This window comes from Talpa europaea, assembly GCF_964194135.1.
Source record: "Talpa europaea genome assembly, chromosome: 8".
NCBI classification, from domain to species: Eukaryota; Metazoa; Chordata; class Mammalia; order Eulipotyphla; family Talpidae; genus Talpa; species Talpa europaea.
This window is the reverse complement of record NC_140075.1, coordinates 88,943,902-88,959,819: the sequence shown is the minus strand read 5'-3', so window position 1 is coordinate 88,959,819 and position 15,918 is coordinate 88,943,902. Positions and strand designations below refer to the sequence as shown.

General features: G+C 42.3%; 1 protein-coding gene across 1 annotated transcript in view; it reads left to right on the top strand.

The window, feature by feature from the left end:
- Positions 1-15,918, top strand: part of RTN1 (reticulon 1) — a gene marked incomplete at both ends in the record, with an annotated part of 190,005 nt that overhangs the window by 88,096 nt on the left and 85,991 nt on the right. The window contains 2 exons of the mRNA XM_084240596.1: positions 7,752-8,525; positions 14,040-14,786. Of these exons, the coding sequence (XP_084096722.1) occupies positions 7,752-8,525; positions 14,040-14,786 (1,521 nt within the window). The remainder of the gene's footprint in view (positions 1-7,751; positions 8,526-14,039; positions 14,787-15,918) is intronic.

Sequence of the window (15,918 nt, the reverse complement as noted above, 5' to 3'; positions counted from 1 at the left end):
CTAATTGCTCTAAAGTAATTCATGGCTCATCTCTGAGGCCTCTTACTGGCTCCACTATCCCAATGACCTCTTCTGGCCTGAGTTCCCACTATTCCCAAACCTCCTGCTGCATTTGGGTTCTTTTCTACTCTCTATTTTGCCTTTTCCTTTGTTATTTATTATATCTGCTCTTAATGTAACTTCCTATCTCTTCCCTCTGCCTCTCTAAAATATATGTGTTTTCAAAGCCCCAGTGCAAACCTCACTTTCCTCACAATAGCAAGCCTTTCTAAAGTTCCAAAATACAATGTATTTGTATTGGTCATTACAGTAGATTTGTTACACTAGAAAGGTACAAAATTTTAATTACTCTCTTAGAATGGAAATTTGCATTAATGTTCAAAGTATACGTGGTTTAGGTTTGTTGTGTATTATTTGTTGTTCTGTTTCTTCCTGGAGATGAAAGGGAAGGATATGGGAACAAAGGACATCTTGGTATAGATTCCCGACTGAGCACTCAGAGCTGCTTGGATCAATACTCTAAACTCTGCACATCAATGGCTGAGTTGTTGTCCTGCTTTAAGCACGTAGTTTACTTTGGACCACAGATCAGATCAGATAGCTCAGAGGAGCAAAATGAATGCCACTGTTGATAAAGGTCATTAATTTTTCTTGTCAATTTATTTGGGGTTAGTTTCCTAATAGAATTCATTTCTACATATATTTTGCTTGGATTGCATGTGAATGTGCTTGCGTGTACACGTATATGTGTGTGTTTATGAGAGAGAGAGGCAGAAAGACAGAGACAGAGAAAGAAAAATGGTTTGCTTTTGAATCTACCTAGAGATATGCCCTGAATTCCAGTTTCATGCTAATTTGTCCCAAGATGTCATTGACCTGTTCTTACAACCTGTTTCTGTTTCTACAACCTGCATTCCAACATGAGATTATGTTTGAAATTGGGACTACTCAAACCCAAAATTAAATGATTCGCATGACACAGGAGTTGGATTTTGAAAACTTGAGGAAGGCCACTTTATAAAGGCAAAATGGTAACTAATTATAATTAGTTTGCAAAATAAAAGCATTCTCTTCTACCTTTGTGCTCAAAAAGGTATTTAGCCTAGGAGCTTTGATGTTCTCTTAGGGAAACATAAGACCTAGAACTCATGCTTTGCTGCACAGCCATGTAATGACTGGACACTGAATGGTCACTGCATCTGCCTGGTGCAGAGATGGCTTCTCTCTGCTTTACTGTATCATCAGCTATGACAGATCCAAATTCAGATCCATCTAGCTTTGCTTAAGAAGCCAGACACAAACCAGTTTCCTTTAATCCTCATCACAATTCCAAGAATAGTGCTAATAGCATCTGCTTTGGAGTCAGATTGCCCTAAATCCAAAATCTGGTTCTGTCATTTCTGGCTGTGTTCCTTAGAGCAAGTTTCTTAATCTCTCTAAACCTCAGTTTTTCCCCTTCAATAACCTGGGTGTGGTAAAACAGAAAAGCAAAGAGCCTCATAAACTGTCCTTCTTATTGGTGCTTTGCATGTGGCAAATGTTCAGTAAATCTTCTTGATTGAATTCATATATGATTGATGGTAAAGTTTATTCTAAAAGCTCTTAACTCTACCAGATGGTGATATGGAGGTAATCATTCTGTTGTAAATAGTGAGCATGTACTATGGGCAAAGTACAGTGCTAGGAACTCCAGAATTTGCATTAATGAAGGAATATAAGATGTGGTTCTCAGCAAATATACCAAAATTAGGCAATTGACAGAAAGGCAGAAAGTTTAGTAAGTCCCACCTGAGTAGTCATGAGCATAGGTGTGAAGGCAAGGGAGAAGAATTGGGGTGTGGGAAGTGGGGAAGACTCCTTAGAAGAGTTGAGACATCTCCAGGGACTTTATTTGGATTGGGAGTAGGGAAGCCTTTTGGTTGTGGGAAAGGACTTGAACAAAGGCACAGAAGTTGAACATTTCATGGTCTGAGCAGATGTGTTTCTTCTGCTGGCTCAGAAACAAAAACTGTAACAACAGATTGGGTCCTCACTGAAGAGGATCCTGAATTCTAAGCCAAGGAATGGGCAAAGGTGGCCACCAAAAGCATTAGGATAAAGAAATGGCTTGGTGAAAGTGAAATTTTAGGAAGATGAATATGTCAGCACTGTGCCAGTTTACACACAGAAAAGCTGAGGCTGGAAGCTGTTGGATACCTGGGAAACTATCAGTCATTCATGTAGAAGATGATAAAGATTTAGCTAAGAAAGCAACCATGGCATGGAAAGTAAGGGAGATGAATCATGTGAGAGGAATTAAGAGTATTAGTTAGATGATTTTATGTGAGGGGAGAGAGGAAAGGAACCACAAAAGAGCAAACAGAAACATACATTTTTTTTGCTACTATCTATATATTTATAGTATTTAGAATGTGACAAAGAACAATTACTTTTCTCATTAGAAATCAGAGAGCAAAATTCTATCAACAAATGATAAATAGATTGGGATAGCACTCATTTTGTTTGGTTTTTGTCTGTTTCCAAAGATAATTCTTTGTATGGTGGAGATAACTTGCAGCTTTCTCCATTCTGAAAGCACTGGTGGTGTATTGGATAGTGGTGATGGTGAAGATACAAATATAATTTTGTGAATATACAAATATACTGCAGAATGTATGCTTTGTAAATTTTATGGTTTTTGAATTATAAAACAATTTTTTAAACATTAGGGAGTTTAATGGAGTTTTAAGAGCTGTTTCTTAAAATCTAAGCAAATTATAAATAAAACTGCACCTTCTCCTTTCCCCCAAAACACATCATCTCTCAAAAAAAGCCCACAGAATCACATTTCCACCTCTGGACAGCAGGCAAAAAAATGTAGACTTCCAAGCTCATCAGAACTTCTGCTCCCATTCCATCTCGTACCCTGAAGCTTAATGCTTTCCAAGGCACTGCTGAGCACTGTCAAAGAAACTTAGACAGTGGTTTGTCTGCCAGGCCAGGTTTTTTCCTCTAACAGAATTTTCTGCTAAAGTGAAAATGCCGCAGGCACTGTAGATTCTGGTTTTTCATCGAATAAAAACAAAAACTTGCTGAATCATTTCTTATTAAACATTAATTTTGTGAGCCCAACAGCTAAATCTATTATTCTGGCAGACAAGCTTTAAAAGGCAGCAAGTTGGGGAGAGAAAGAGTAGTTACTCATATTCTTAAACCCACAAGCATGTCAGAGGTTTGGCTTGGAATCTTCTGCTACAGAATGCGCTCGTTTTCCCCCACTTTCTTTTGTTTCTCTCTGTTAACTAATCACACAGATAACATTTAAAGAATGTGTATACCTGGATTTCTCAGCACCCCATTTGTCATGCTAAACCACTGGCCACTTCATTTTAGGAGAATGTTTTCTAGGTGACATGGAGGCTCCTTGAGCCTCCCTGGCATACCCATCCCTCATAGATGGATCTTTTGTCAAATGTGTCACAGCCTCCGTACTGTGGGCCTGCTGAATTCTTTGCAGTCAGAAAGATGAGTGGGCGTTTCAGAGAAGAAGCCTAACAGCCTGAGCTCTGTGCCGGTTGCTGCCATTCATCTCATGGGCAGTCTCAGGGCAAACGATTCTGGGAAAAGGGAATGTAGGTTCCCTTCGGGTCCCTGATTCTGGCCTTTAATTCTTGAATTTTAACATGTGTCTCTTTCCCCACCCCCACTGTCATTCCAATTTTTTTTTACTTCTCCCCCCTTGAAAAAAAAAAATTGCTCAATTTAGTGGGACTAATGTCCCATATGCTTGTTAGGGTAGGCTCTAGTCAAACCATAATTGGTGCTTTGTTTGTTTGTTATTGCTCCTGGGGAAGGATAAGCCAGATATTTCCTTAACGGAGCATGTCTACCTCGGTGCTCAGAAAACCTTTTGCTAGAATCGATTTTTCTCTGCTAACATTCTCTTGTTTCCGTTTCAGAGCAGTAAGAGGAGCTTTATTGAGATACAGAAGTAGGCTTTTAAATCTTAAACTGAAGAGTCAGTATGAGCTCTATCCACAGGAGAGGAAGCTTGCCGGTGGGCACTTAACACTGTCATTCCTTTATCCATTATCCTGGTAAATTCCAACTTTCACACTCAAGTCTCATCTCCAGGTACATGACAGAATCTGTGTCAGTTGCATCACTTAACCACCTACTCATGGAGCTGTGCAGACAGACCTGGCCTTGTCCTCAAGGGACTGTGGCGTCTAAAGTAGATACCAGAGAGCAAGTGTGGATTGACTGTTTAACTCCTTCTGACATGAAAGTCCCTGATCACATGTCATTAGAGACAAAGTACCAAGCTAATGCACAGGTGGTAATAAGTTGCACGTGGTTAGTGTCCTCCCTGGAAAAAAAAAAAAAAGCCTAAAAACACAGCTCTCATTTATTGAGTGCTGTATGCTAGACACAGAGCTAAGTGCATTGTCTCATTTAATCCTCAGAACAGCCCACTAAGATGGGGATTATTATTGCCCCCATTTTCAAATGAATAAACTGAGGTTCAGAGAAGCTAACTTGCCCAGAGTTCCACAACAAACAGTGGTAGAGCCTGAATACAACTTTAAACGCCTCCAGTCAAGTAAACTCAATTCTGTGAGGATGGGTTAGAGTTAAGAACTAGCTCTTGAAGACTGAAGTTTTAAAACCATTTTCAGCAAGTCATCTTTGGCATCCCACTCCTCAGTATTGCCAGAGAATAGAATAGAATAAGATAAAATAATATAAAATACCTGCTCTTTATGACTATTGAATTTGTCTAGCTCATGGTTAGTATTTCTGATCTGTAACATCAGTGGAAATTAAAGCCTGATTCTATCAACATATGATTTAATGGTAACAATAAAATGTGATTTTAAGCTTATTTTCATCTTTCTTCAGTTAACTTTTGCTAGAAATGGTAATCTATGAGTCCTGCAGTTTTTATTGTTAGTTCTTTCCTGAAAAGTAATTCTTAAGTTGAAAAGTTAAAAAGCAGTTCCATTTAGAATGCATCCAAGTAGCTGAATGTTCTGTGCTTCCTGACCATCTCCTGAGGGGGCACCCGTGGGTGCCCACACTGACTGTCAGAGGACATCTGGCTCATGTGGCTCGGACCTGTCAATCGCCAAGGAACCCGAGAGAATGAGAAGATTAGATGTTCCAAGGAATGAATCCTTGCTTATATAAAGAAAGTAATTTCTAGTCTAGGCAAGGAAAGCATTTTTATCTGGTGGATGTGTATTTAACAATGTAACCATATTGGTTCCTACCTGGGGCAGTTGGCTTCTGCTCTCTGCCTCAGTTCCCACATCTGCCAGCTCTGCAGGAAACACTGACAAGAATTAATTGGTTTTCCTGAGCCTTCAGGCTCAGTTCAGCTTCCTAATGCCAGCAATCCCACGGGACTCTGCTCTTGCATAATTTATTGCCTAGAAGAGCTTTCTGTTTTCAAGAGTTCTGTCTTATAGGCACCATATACATATAAATTTTCAAATGCCGTATGTCAGAACCTTGAGACTCTTTCATGGTAATTTGTTTAAAAAAAATGGAACATGACCACATTCCAAGTATTCCGATTATTTGTTGCTTTTATGAGGGTTCTGACATGGTCCAATCTAAAATGTGTGATTTACACAAAGGACTTGTTCCCTTTCCTCTAGTTGGAAATATTTGTAGGGTATGGCAAAGTGGTCCTTCCATTTCATGATGGGTTCTCTGATCAAGACAGAACTGGTAGGGATATTGGTTTCTTCCTAATTGTCAATTCTATTTATAGTCTCTCAAATAATATGTCAATAAAGGCAATCTAGATTCCATTCCATTGTTTAATATCCTACACTAGGGAATCCCCTGTTCTCCGAGACACTACTTTGGGGATATTATATTGATTCTGTTTTAGAGGTAACAAACATATAAAGAAAGTTGTTTCTGACTCCAGGGCAGCCGATCAGTACAAAAATCCCAGAGTGTTGGAAGGGGCTTCTGATTGTCTCATCAGCTCTCTATGGAGTGCTGGTTCCTGTCTAGGCGGGTGCTGGATCTGCATGTCTATCTGGGACATCACACTTTTGTTCCTAAGATGCAATCCCATGCTACTGCTAGATCACTCAAATTCTAGGTGATTCTTTTACACGATACATGATAGATTTAAAATACTCTTTGTAACTTGTATCAGTCTTAGTTTGTTCTCAGCAGCTACATGGGATAAGTCTATTGGTTCATTGATTGATCTACTCATTTATTTAGTCATTCTGTATTGAGTGACTACTATGTATAATAAAATATGCAAGACATGAGACTCAGACTCCAAAACAAGCCCTTGCGCTGAAAGCATTGAGAGAGAGTAGACTGGTAATGACTGACACAGTCCTGGCAACCACACACATGTAATCTCCCAGAGAGCACCCCCTTCCCTACTCTCCACCTCTCCAGACTATCTCTTTGGGCAAATCTGCCTTGCTTTCTGGTGAATAATTACTTATTAACATCTGGAAATGATTCTAAATAGTTGTGGTAGAGAATACAGGATCCAAAGGTATAGTGAAATATCTCAGGATTGATTTCCCTGCCTCCAGTGAGGTCTGCACGTAGGCTGAGTGCATCTAATCAAAGAAAACTTTAAAGATTATTTAGGATAAAGGTCTTGTGTGTGCACACACATGGAGTTAAATGTAATCTTTTCTCTAGTCCATGTATGGTAGGCAATAATCTATCTTTACTATATTCCTTTTGTTGCTATTTCTTTGTTCCATTTCTTTGTCTAACTTGAAATAACAAATGCAAAGGAAGTATAATTACAAACTTAGAAGAAATGTACAGATTTGAACTGGTTTGTTACTCACAAAATTAGACCATTTGCTGAATGAAGTGAATATTGTTAGCAATTTGGGGGAATCTTTCAACCTGTGTTCTACAACCCTGTTACTTGATCTTAACCCTAAACATCTTAATTACTTTCTTTTATTTTGCAAATAAGTACCTAATTGAGTATCTAATATGTGTCTGGCTTTATTCTAGGTGTTGGACTATGTTATCAAACAGAATAGTTTGATTTCTGCCCTCATGGAATTCCTCCCTCTATCTAGCAAGGGGACACAGTCAATAAGTAAATAAATAATTGAAGCGTGTGGCATATTAGCAGACAATGATGTGGGAGAGGAGTGAAAACCTAGAGAAGGTCAGAAGGGATTAGGTTTGCCTGGGAGCAAGGAGGAAGGGCAGATTTCAGTCTGAGATAGAATGGCCAAGGTCCTTAAGTAGGTAGCAGTCAAGCAAAGGTTTGAGGTAAGGGATCAGGTATGCAGGTATCAGGGGAAGAGAGTTCCAAGAAAAGAAAACAACTAGTGCAAAGGTCCTGAGGCAGGAGTGTTCATAGCCACCTGTACTTGGAGTCATTAATATTTTAGATGCAGAGAGAGCCATTTTTCTATTGAAAAATGCCAAGTAAGACCATGTCATTGTATACTGAGGTAGTAGATGTTGAAAATCACTTTTCCAGTTGTCTGGGTTCTGACCCCAGATTCTCTGGGCTGGGCAGCTGATGTAAGCCTCTGTGGTCTGCCTCCCTGAGACACCGGCGCTGTAGGCTCTCAGGGAGATGGGGCGTGTGAACATGCGTGCTCCCAGGGAACAAAGAGCAAACCCTGAGGAACGGGAAGGTCTTGAGGAGGAAGGATGCTATGTCTCCACAGGCAGGGGCGGGTGACGGGTGAGGCAGGAGAGAAGAAGCCAGGCACCCACTCACTGTCTGCTCCTGCTTTGATTCCTAGGTGCAGCAGATGTCGCTAGTGCCATGGATCGTACCTTTTCAACTGCATCAAAAGATGGAGAAGGAGCGTGCTACACATCTCTGATTTCTGACATCTGTTACCCTCCTCGGGAGGATTCTACATATTTCACTGGAATCCTTCAGAAAGAAAATGGCCACCTTGCCACATCAGAGAGTGCTGAGGAGTTGAGTACCCCCAGACCCTCCTTACCAGACGTGCCTGGAACAGAGCCTCATGGCTTACTTAGTTCGGATTCTGGAATAGAGATGACTCCTGCAGAGTCCACCGAAGTAAACAAGATCTTAGCTGATCCCCTGGACCAGATGAAAGCAGAAACCTATAAGTACATTGACATAACCAGGTCAGAGGAGGTGAAATGTCAGGAGCAACGCCACTCCAAGGTGGAGGAGAAGGACTTGGACATTAAGACTAAAAACTCTGAAATCTCAACAAAACCAGAAGAGGTCTGTGAGCCTGAGAAACCAGCTCCTGTGGAGGGAAAAATCCTCAAGGACCACTTGTTTGAAGAGTCAACATTTGCACCCTACATAGATGACCTGTCTGAAGAGCAACACAGCGCGTCTGTGATCACCGCCCCTGTCAAAATCACGCTGACTGAGATTGAACCTGCTGTTGAAACTGCTGCCCAAGAGCAGACCCCGGTGAAGCAAGATATCTGTCTGAAACCAAGTCCTGACACAGTCCCCACCGTCACCGTCTCAGAGCCTGAAGATGACAGTCCAGGATCTGTCACTCCTCCATCTTCTGGAACAGGTAAGCAAACTGGTGTCTCTGACTTGGAAAAACTGAGCATGTGGAAATCTGAATGTTAAGGAATGAAGATTTGCATTTAGAGTATGTTACTACAGGGTCCCCTTCAGTCTCTGTTTAATAGATTTAATTAACATACAAATTTTTTTCCAGTCTTTTACAAAGGTTGAGATCCAGGATTTTCCTTAAAGCCTTGTCAGATTTGCTTTGTAAAAAAGTTTCTTTCTTCATTGGTGGGAAGTTGTAAGGATATCACACTGGGGACATTAAAATGGCTTCTAAAATTGTTGAAAAATGAACAATGATGTAAAAAAGAACAAGAAAAAAAAGAAAAAAATTGGCTTCTAGGCTAGCTTCTCCCCCATGCCCCAAGGCCTCCTGCAGAAATCACTGGGGAGAACACCTTGGTTGTTGCCCCCAGACCAGCTGGACCTCCTTGGGCAAGGTATTCATAACCCCAGCTTCAGCTCCAGGTCTATGGTGAAGGAGGGAGGCCCCCAGGACATTTGGGGGGAGGGGGAGGTGATGAGGGATAGGAGGTTTCTCCTCTCCCTTCACTCTCAGCTTTGTCCTTTGCATCTTTTTTGTCTATTAAACTAAAGTATTTAGCTTCATTTTTTAACTAAGGATTTATTTTAACCAGAGGATTTATTTGGTCAAAAATCTTAAAAGCTCGGAATTCTCTAGGCTGTGCTCTCTATTCCTCCTCTGACTCAGGCAGGATCTTAAATGCCACTGGGATGCCACTGGGATGCGTGCTCGCAAACACAGAGGGCACGCTTCCAGCCAGGTGGAAGTCCAGAGGGGTAGCTGGAGCTTTCCCACCCCTCCCAGTGTGATCACCTCTCCTGAATGTCCGTAAAGCAGCAGGCTGGAGAGGTCAGTTGGGGGTCCTTGAACTTTCCCCACCTCTCTCTAGTGGCATTCTGACCCTCCCCAAAAGGTCAGCATCTCAGATGAAAGAGCTTCCAGTGGCCTCTCAAAATGGATTCAAACCATCATGACTAGGAGTGAGTGTTCCCAACTTGGTGCTGCAGCAAGTCCAAATGTGAAAAGAGAACATTTGATGGCAATTCCTCCTGCCCTATTTCCCTATAGATTTTAGCATCAATTTCTCCCCTTCTCCAACTTTATGTCAAACTCATTTATTTTAAAACCTAAGGTCTCAAGGATCCATGTCCCTGATTTTTAAATTCATTCATTCACTCAACAAACACTTTCTACCTGTGTTATTTTTTGGTCAGGCACTGGCAATGTTGAAATTAAGAAATATATTAGAAACAATCCTTGCCCTCCAGTGGGACCAATGACCAGGATAGTGCTCACACTCTGCTGTCATTTATGTTCTGATTGGAGGGACACAGAATGCTGAGTAGCACTGGGAATCCTGCAGCTTCTTAGGTGAACTGAGTGTTAGGGCTAGAGTTACTAAATCAGTTTAACCTCTTTGAAAACTACTGTTGTTATTTCTTACACTGTTGAGGCCAGTGATTCTCCTGCCCATGTTGAAAGTCACTTTTATGCAAAAAAATACTCATTGAGTAATTTCTATATGTCACACATATGCTGAGCACCAGAGATATTGCAGAAACCAAGATGTATAAAGACACTGCCCATGGAGATTACCAGATAGTCAAGGAGACGATAAAAGGAGACACATGCTAGTGTAATTTCATGGCATGTGAGTGATAGAGTGTTGGGTGAGAGGTCAGGAAGAGCCTCTCTAATGAGGTAACATGTGATCTGAGATCTGAATGAGCAGGAGCTCACAATTCATAGAGTGCCCATAGGGGACCCCAGGTACCAAAGGCAGTACTAAGTCTACTGTTTGCAAATTGAGTGGTACCACAAAAAGAGGACAAGAGAAGTATGATATCAATAGCTGGAAGGGTAGGCAGGGGCCAGGGTTCATATGCTAGAATAGAGAATTGGGATTTTGTTTGAGATATATAGGAAAGTTGAAGCTGGAAAGTGACATCTTTCATTCATCCTTTAACAAATATACATTGGCTGTGTGCTCCCAGCATTGTTCCCTCAGTGCTGGCGATATCATGGTGAAGCACAAGATCCCTGCCTGCATGGAACTGGCAATCAAGTTGGGAAGACTCACACACAGATAACTACATACAGACATAATGTCAGGTAACTAGAATGGTTTAAAGAAAGGTACAGTATAGGAAGAAGGTGGTGAGGAAAGACTTGTCCCTGCTCATAAGTTTGAGCAGAGACCTGAATGGGTGAGGGAACAAGCCAGGTAGACACCAGAGGAAGCGGCATTGACCTCAGGGGACAGAGTGCCTGGAAAAGTACTATGTGTTCAGGGAGCCAGCCAGAAGGTCAGAGTGACTGGCATGGTGCTTTAATTTTCTTTAGTCTCTACCTTCTTTTTAAACAGATATAGCATAAGATAGAGGGAAACACATGGAACATGAGTTCAAGTTCAAGACAGTCATATGACTACATGATTCTGGGTCCTGGTGGGAAATAAACGACATACTCAAAGGTTGTACCCGAAGAGAGTTTAAGAAGGGGCTTCTTACAGATGAGTAAAGATGGCTAAGAGAACCAAAAAAAAGGTGGCAAGGCACTCAAAGACTTGCAACACTGGGGTGTCACTAGCAACCCTAGACTTAAAGGAACAAGGGGAGGGAAAACATTCCTGAAATTTTCCAAGACCTGGAGCTTCAGAAACAGCAAGAAGTATAAACAGGCCAACATTTCCTTGCTCCCACCCCTTCAGTGATTCCTACTGGCTGAAAATGACTAGAAATCAGAGGGAAAGGCATCCCAGGTAATGCCTTCTATACAATTCAGCCCCTTAGAGCACAAAACAGAACAGAGAAAGATGGATGTGAAACCAAGAGGGCCAAGAGAGGAAAACCAGCACTGTGACTCTGGACACATCACTTAACCTGTGGCCCAGGTGTAAATTGTCTGTAGCCCAGGAGATGCTCATGCAGGGGAGCTCTGGAAGTGTCAGCCACTCCATCTGCACCGGCTTTCCCTTACATCTTCCTCCTCCTTGCTCTGGCCTCCCATTCAGTGTAAGCTAAAATCACTTGTGCACCTTTCTGCTGTTTGAAATCATATCAAACAACTATGTGTGCAAGTTCATAAAGACCTTAACTGCTATAAAAATAGAGTTTGAAATCAAGCAATAAATCTTTTTAAACATAAACCATGGAGAGATAATGAAATGGTGGTTGTTTAAGTTACTGAAACAATAGGAACAGTATAGATCATATTGTGTCTCCACTCAAAAGTCTCCACCGGTCTCTCTTTTCACTCACAATAAAAGCCCTGTGGGATCCCACATGATTTCACTCTCCCTCCCTCTATGTCTTTGACCTCTTTTCCTGTTACTCTCCTCCTGTTCACTTTACGCAGACACAGTGGCCTCCCAGTGATACCTCCATCATTGCTCGTACCAACAGACCTTTGCTCTGTCTGTTGTCTGCCTGGCATGCTTTTTCTCTGGTTATCTTCACAAATCACACTTTCACTTCCTCTAATGTTGAATATAGGTGTTGCCTTCTCAATGAGCCCCAGCTTGACTTCCCTATTGAAAATTGCAAACTCAACCTTTTGTTAACCTTTAAAAAAATAATAAATAAATAAATAAATAAATAAATAAATAAATAAATAAATAAATAAAAGTAAAAATAAATTGCAAACCCATCTCCACTGTATCCCAGTGCTGCTAATCCTTTTACCCTACTCACATTTTCGTCTTATAGCACATAACCTGTAGCATACTACATACTTTACTTATTTATTATACATATATATGTTACTTATGCATTATGTTCTTCCACAAAAACATAATAGATTTTATTATCTGTTTCATTTACTAATATATTTCAAATGCCCAGAAGAGAGTCTATTGCCTCAGTGAGGATAATAGATGAATGAATGGTATATGGATAAAGAAAATGTCAATTCTTCTTTATAGAGAATTAGAAAAATCTAAACTGTTTTAGCCATTAGAGTTCTTTCACAGTCAAAAAGCAACAGATTAACTAGCCAGAGATAACCTACTCCTCCCCCTCCCTGTATCTTAACCAGTGGCCTCAAAAGTTTGGAACAATGGCAAGTAGTTTTTGCTCACAGAAGAACCAGGGCCACTTTTGAGGATATTCTGATATAAGCCCCTGCCCAATATTTGAGGGAAGACCAAGCTCATAAAAACTATTGTCATAGTCACAGAAACATTAATTCCAAAGGGCACCTGCATGCCTATGTTTATAGCAGCACTATTTACAATAGCTAAGCTATGGAAACAACCCAAATACCCAAAAATAGATGACTGGATCAAGAAGATGTGGTACATATACACCATGGAATATTACTCAGCAATCAAAAAAGATAAACTCATGCAGTTTGCAGCAACATGGATGGTGCTGGAAGGGATCATGCTCAGCGAAATAAGTCAGAAAGAAAAAGAAAAATACCGGATGGTCTCACTCATAGCAGGAATTTAGAAAACCTAAATAAAGGGCCAGGAAAAAGACTAACTAATACAAAGTAAAAATCAAAATCAACAAGCAGCTATAAACCAGAGACACACTATGGGGGGTGGGGCAGGAGGAGCAGGGAGAAGAAGGACTAGGGTCAAAATAAGGGGGGGGGTGCAATTGTATGGGGAATATAACCAAAATGAAAATGCATACATTGTGCAAAAATGAAAAATGATGTAAGAATTATATAAAATAAAATATTAAAAAAAACTGTTGTCATGGTAATCCAAGTAGTTCCACCTAAGGAGGGGTGTATTAGCAAGATTGCCAGTAGTTGTCTGGCCATCTAGATATAAATTCTCAAGAAGAGGGAAAGAGAAGAAACAGAAGACCATCAGAGACCCTGCAGGGCTGGGTGCTGGGGTTATCTGCACAGCCTACCTGGTGAAATAGCAAACACTATATTGTTCCACCTAGTTATGCTTTTCACTAAAAGAGTGAAAATCTTGATTCTTATGGCAACTGTAAAGCTCACAAGTCAAACTGTATACAAGGATCCAAATTAACTTTCTTTGTCCTAAAGGAGTATGAATAACAACTGACAAGGAGTAATGGATGGTTTTCAGATTTGTTGATACTGGTTGGTCACCCTAAGAGTATTACATCAGATTATCTGATGAAATCTCTGAAATTGGAAAACTTCCCTGAGAGACTGAATCAGAAATTAAAATGACTTCCAGAATCTTTGCCTCACTGAAAAGTGGAAAAATCAAGTCAGGTAATGTTGCTAAGAAATTGCTGGGTCACTTTTGAAAATAGATGGGTATGTCAAACACTGATTAACTGGGAGATAACAGTGTGTGCCTTTTCGTTCAGGTGGCCTGCCTTTCCAGCGTAGCCCTGGAAGCGCAGACTATTTTTGCCTTAATGAGATATGTGTTTCTCAAGCAAGGAGAAAACATTTCCTCTAATGGAATTTTGTTTTATTTCTTCTCTCCCTGTCCATCTGTCTGTCTGTGTGTGTGCCTCTCTGGCTCATCTTTGCTCTGTGGGACAACAGAACCATCTGCTGCAGAATCCCAGGGGAAATGCAGCATCTCGGAGGATGAGCTGATCACTGCCATTAAAGAAGCAAAGGGGTTATCCTATGAAACCAGCGAGAGCCCACGGCCAGCGGGCCAGGCAGCGGATCGGCCCGAAGCCAAGGGTAGGTCAGGGCTGCCGACCATCCCTAGCCCCCTGGACCACGAGGCCAGCAGTGCAGAGTCAGGGGACTCGGAGATCGAACTGGTGTCCGAAGACCCCCTGGCCGGTGAGGACGGGCTGCCCGCCGGCTACGTGACCTTTGGCCACGTGGGAGGCCCGCCGCCCTCGCCTGCATCCCCGAACATCCAGTACAGCATCCTGAGGGAGGAGCGCGAGGCCGAGCTGGACAGCGAGCTCATCATAGAGTCGTGTGACGCCTCCTCGGCCTCAGAGGAGAGCCCCAAGCGGGAGCAGGACTCGCCCCCGATGAAGCCTGGCGCCCTCGACGCCATCCGGGAGGAGCCGGGCGCACGGGCCGAGGAGGGTGCAACCAGCCGGGGAGGCCTGGCCGAGCAGGGCTCCTTTCTAAAGTTCCCCCTCGCTGCCTCTCAAGCCGGTCCTGAGCTGCCCTCGGGAGAAGGCGCCCGGGCGCCCGAGGAGGCTGCGGCACAGCGGAAACCCGCGGAAGCCCTGAGTTCCAACCAAAGCCCAGCGGCCACGAAGGGCCCAGGGCCTCGGGATCCTGGAGCACCCCTTCTGCTGTTTCTCAATAAGCAAAAAGGTAAAGTGACAGCTTTCCTGAGCGAAGCTGTTGTCTGCTTAGTGTTCCCCCCACTCGGTGCTCTGAGGTTTTCAGCAGAGGGGCAGTTCCCCCTCAGCTCTACCATCAGGCCCTCACCTGGTCAAACAATGACCAGAGAACAATTTCAGGTGCTGGGGAGGAAGTGGAAGATTCGATTCACAGTTGGGATTTGGGTGGCAGAACCATACCTCCAAGTGGTGCTGGGCTGACTGGATGGGAGCAACCCCAACAAAAAATGATTTTGTGTACACACCCAGATCTCCTGGATGGAGAGAGTGAATGCGCCTTTCCTTTCATTCCAGGCTGGATTTCTTCGGTTGGGAAAGGGTGACTTTCTTGTTATTGTCCAGGCTCATGTCCAATAGCTCTACCCCTCACTTCTATACTCCTACCCCCCCGACACACACAGTGAGGAGGGAGTGACTCCAGTCCCTCTAAGTGCTGGGTTCTGGTTCCATTTTAGCACATTCCATTTTGAAAGTCAAATTTGTTGATCTCAGTGTCATCCTTTCTGTAACCACAGGAGCAAGGGATTTAGACCTTATCAAGGTGTCCCAGCTAGTCAGGAAAGACTGGGACCAAAGCTGGTTCTGGTTTCTCATGTCACAAGACCTGAGATGACCAATTTTTAAAGTCACATAACTTATAGTGATTTTCATTTGGCCACTATATTCTGCCTATGAGAAATCTTAAGTTGACATCTTTAAATGCAAGAAAAATGGAAGTCATCAATTTGTCTTCCAGACAGGGTATGTATGAAGGGCATTCTTGCCCACCCCACCCCCCTGCCTCGCCCTGCCCAATCATCCTACACCCGATTGCAGTTGTATTTCAGAATTCAAGAAAAGAATGAGTTAGCTGAACAGATTAGGTGCTGCACAGCCAGGTTGATGAACTACACCGAGGGAAGGAAGAGAACTCTCCAGCACCTGGGTGAAGAACGTCCAGGTACAACTCTAAAACAAGCCCCCAAAGCACAGTTTTATTTAGAGTTTCCTCCCACCATCTCCTCTGCTTTTTGTTTCTTTAGATGTATTTTTTGCCTTTTTGGGATAAATTATTTTAAGGGTACACCCTCCTTCCTGTGTATATGCTAACTACAGTGATGTTA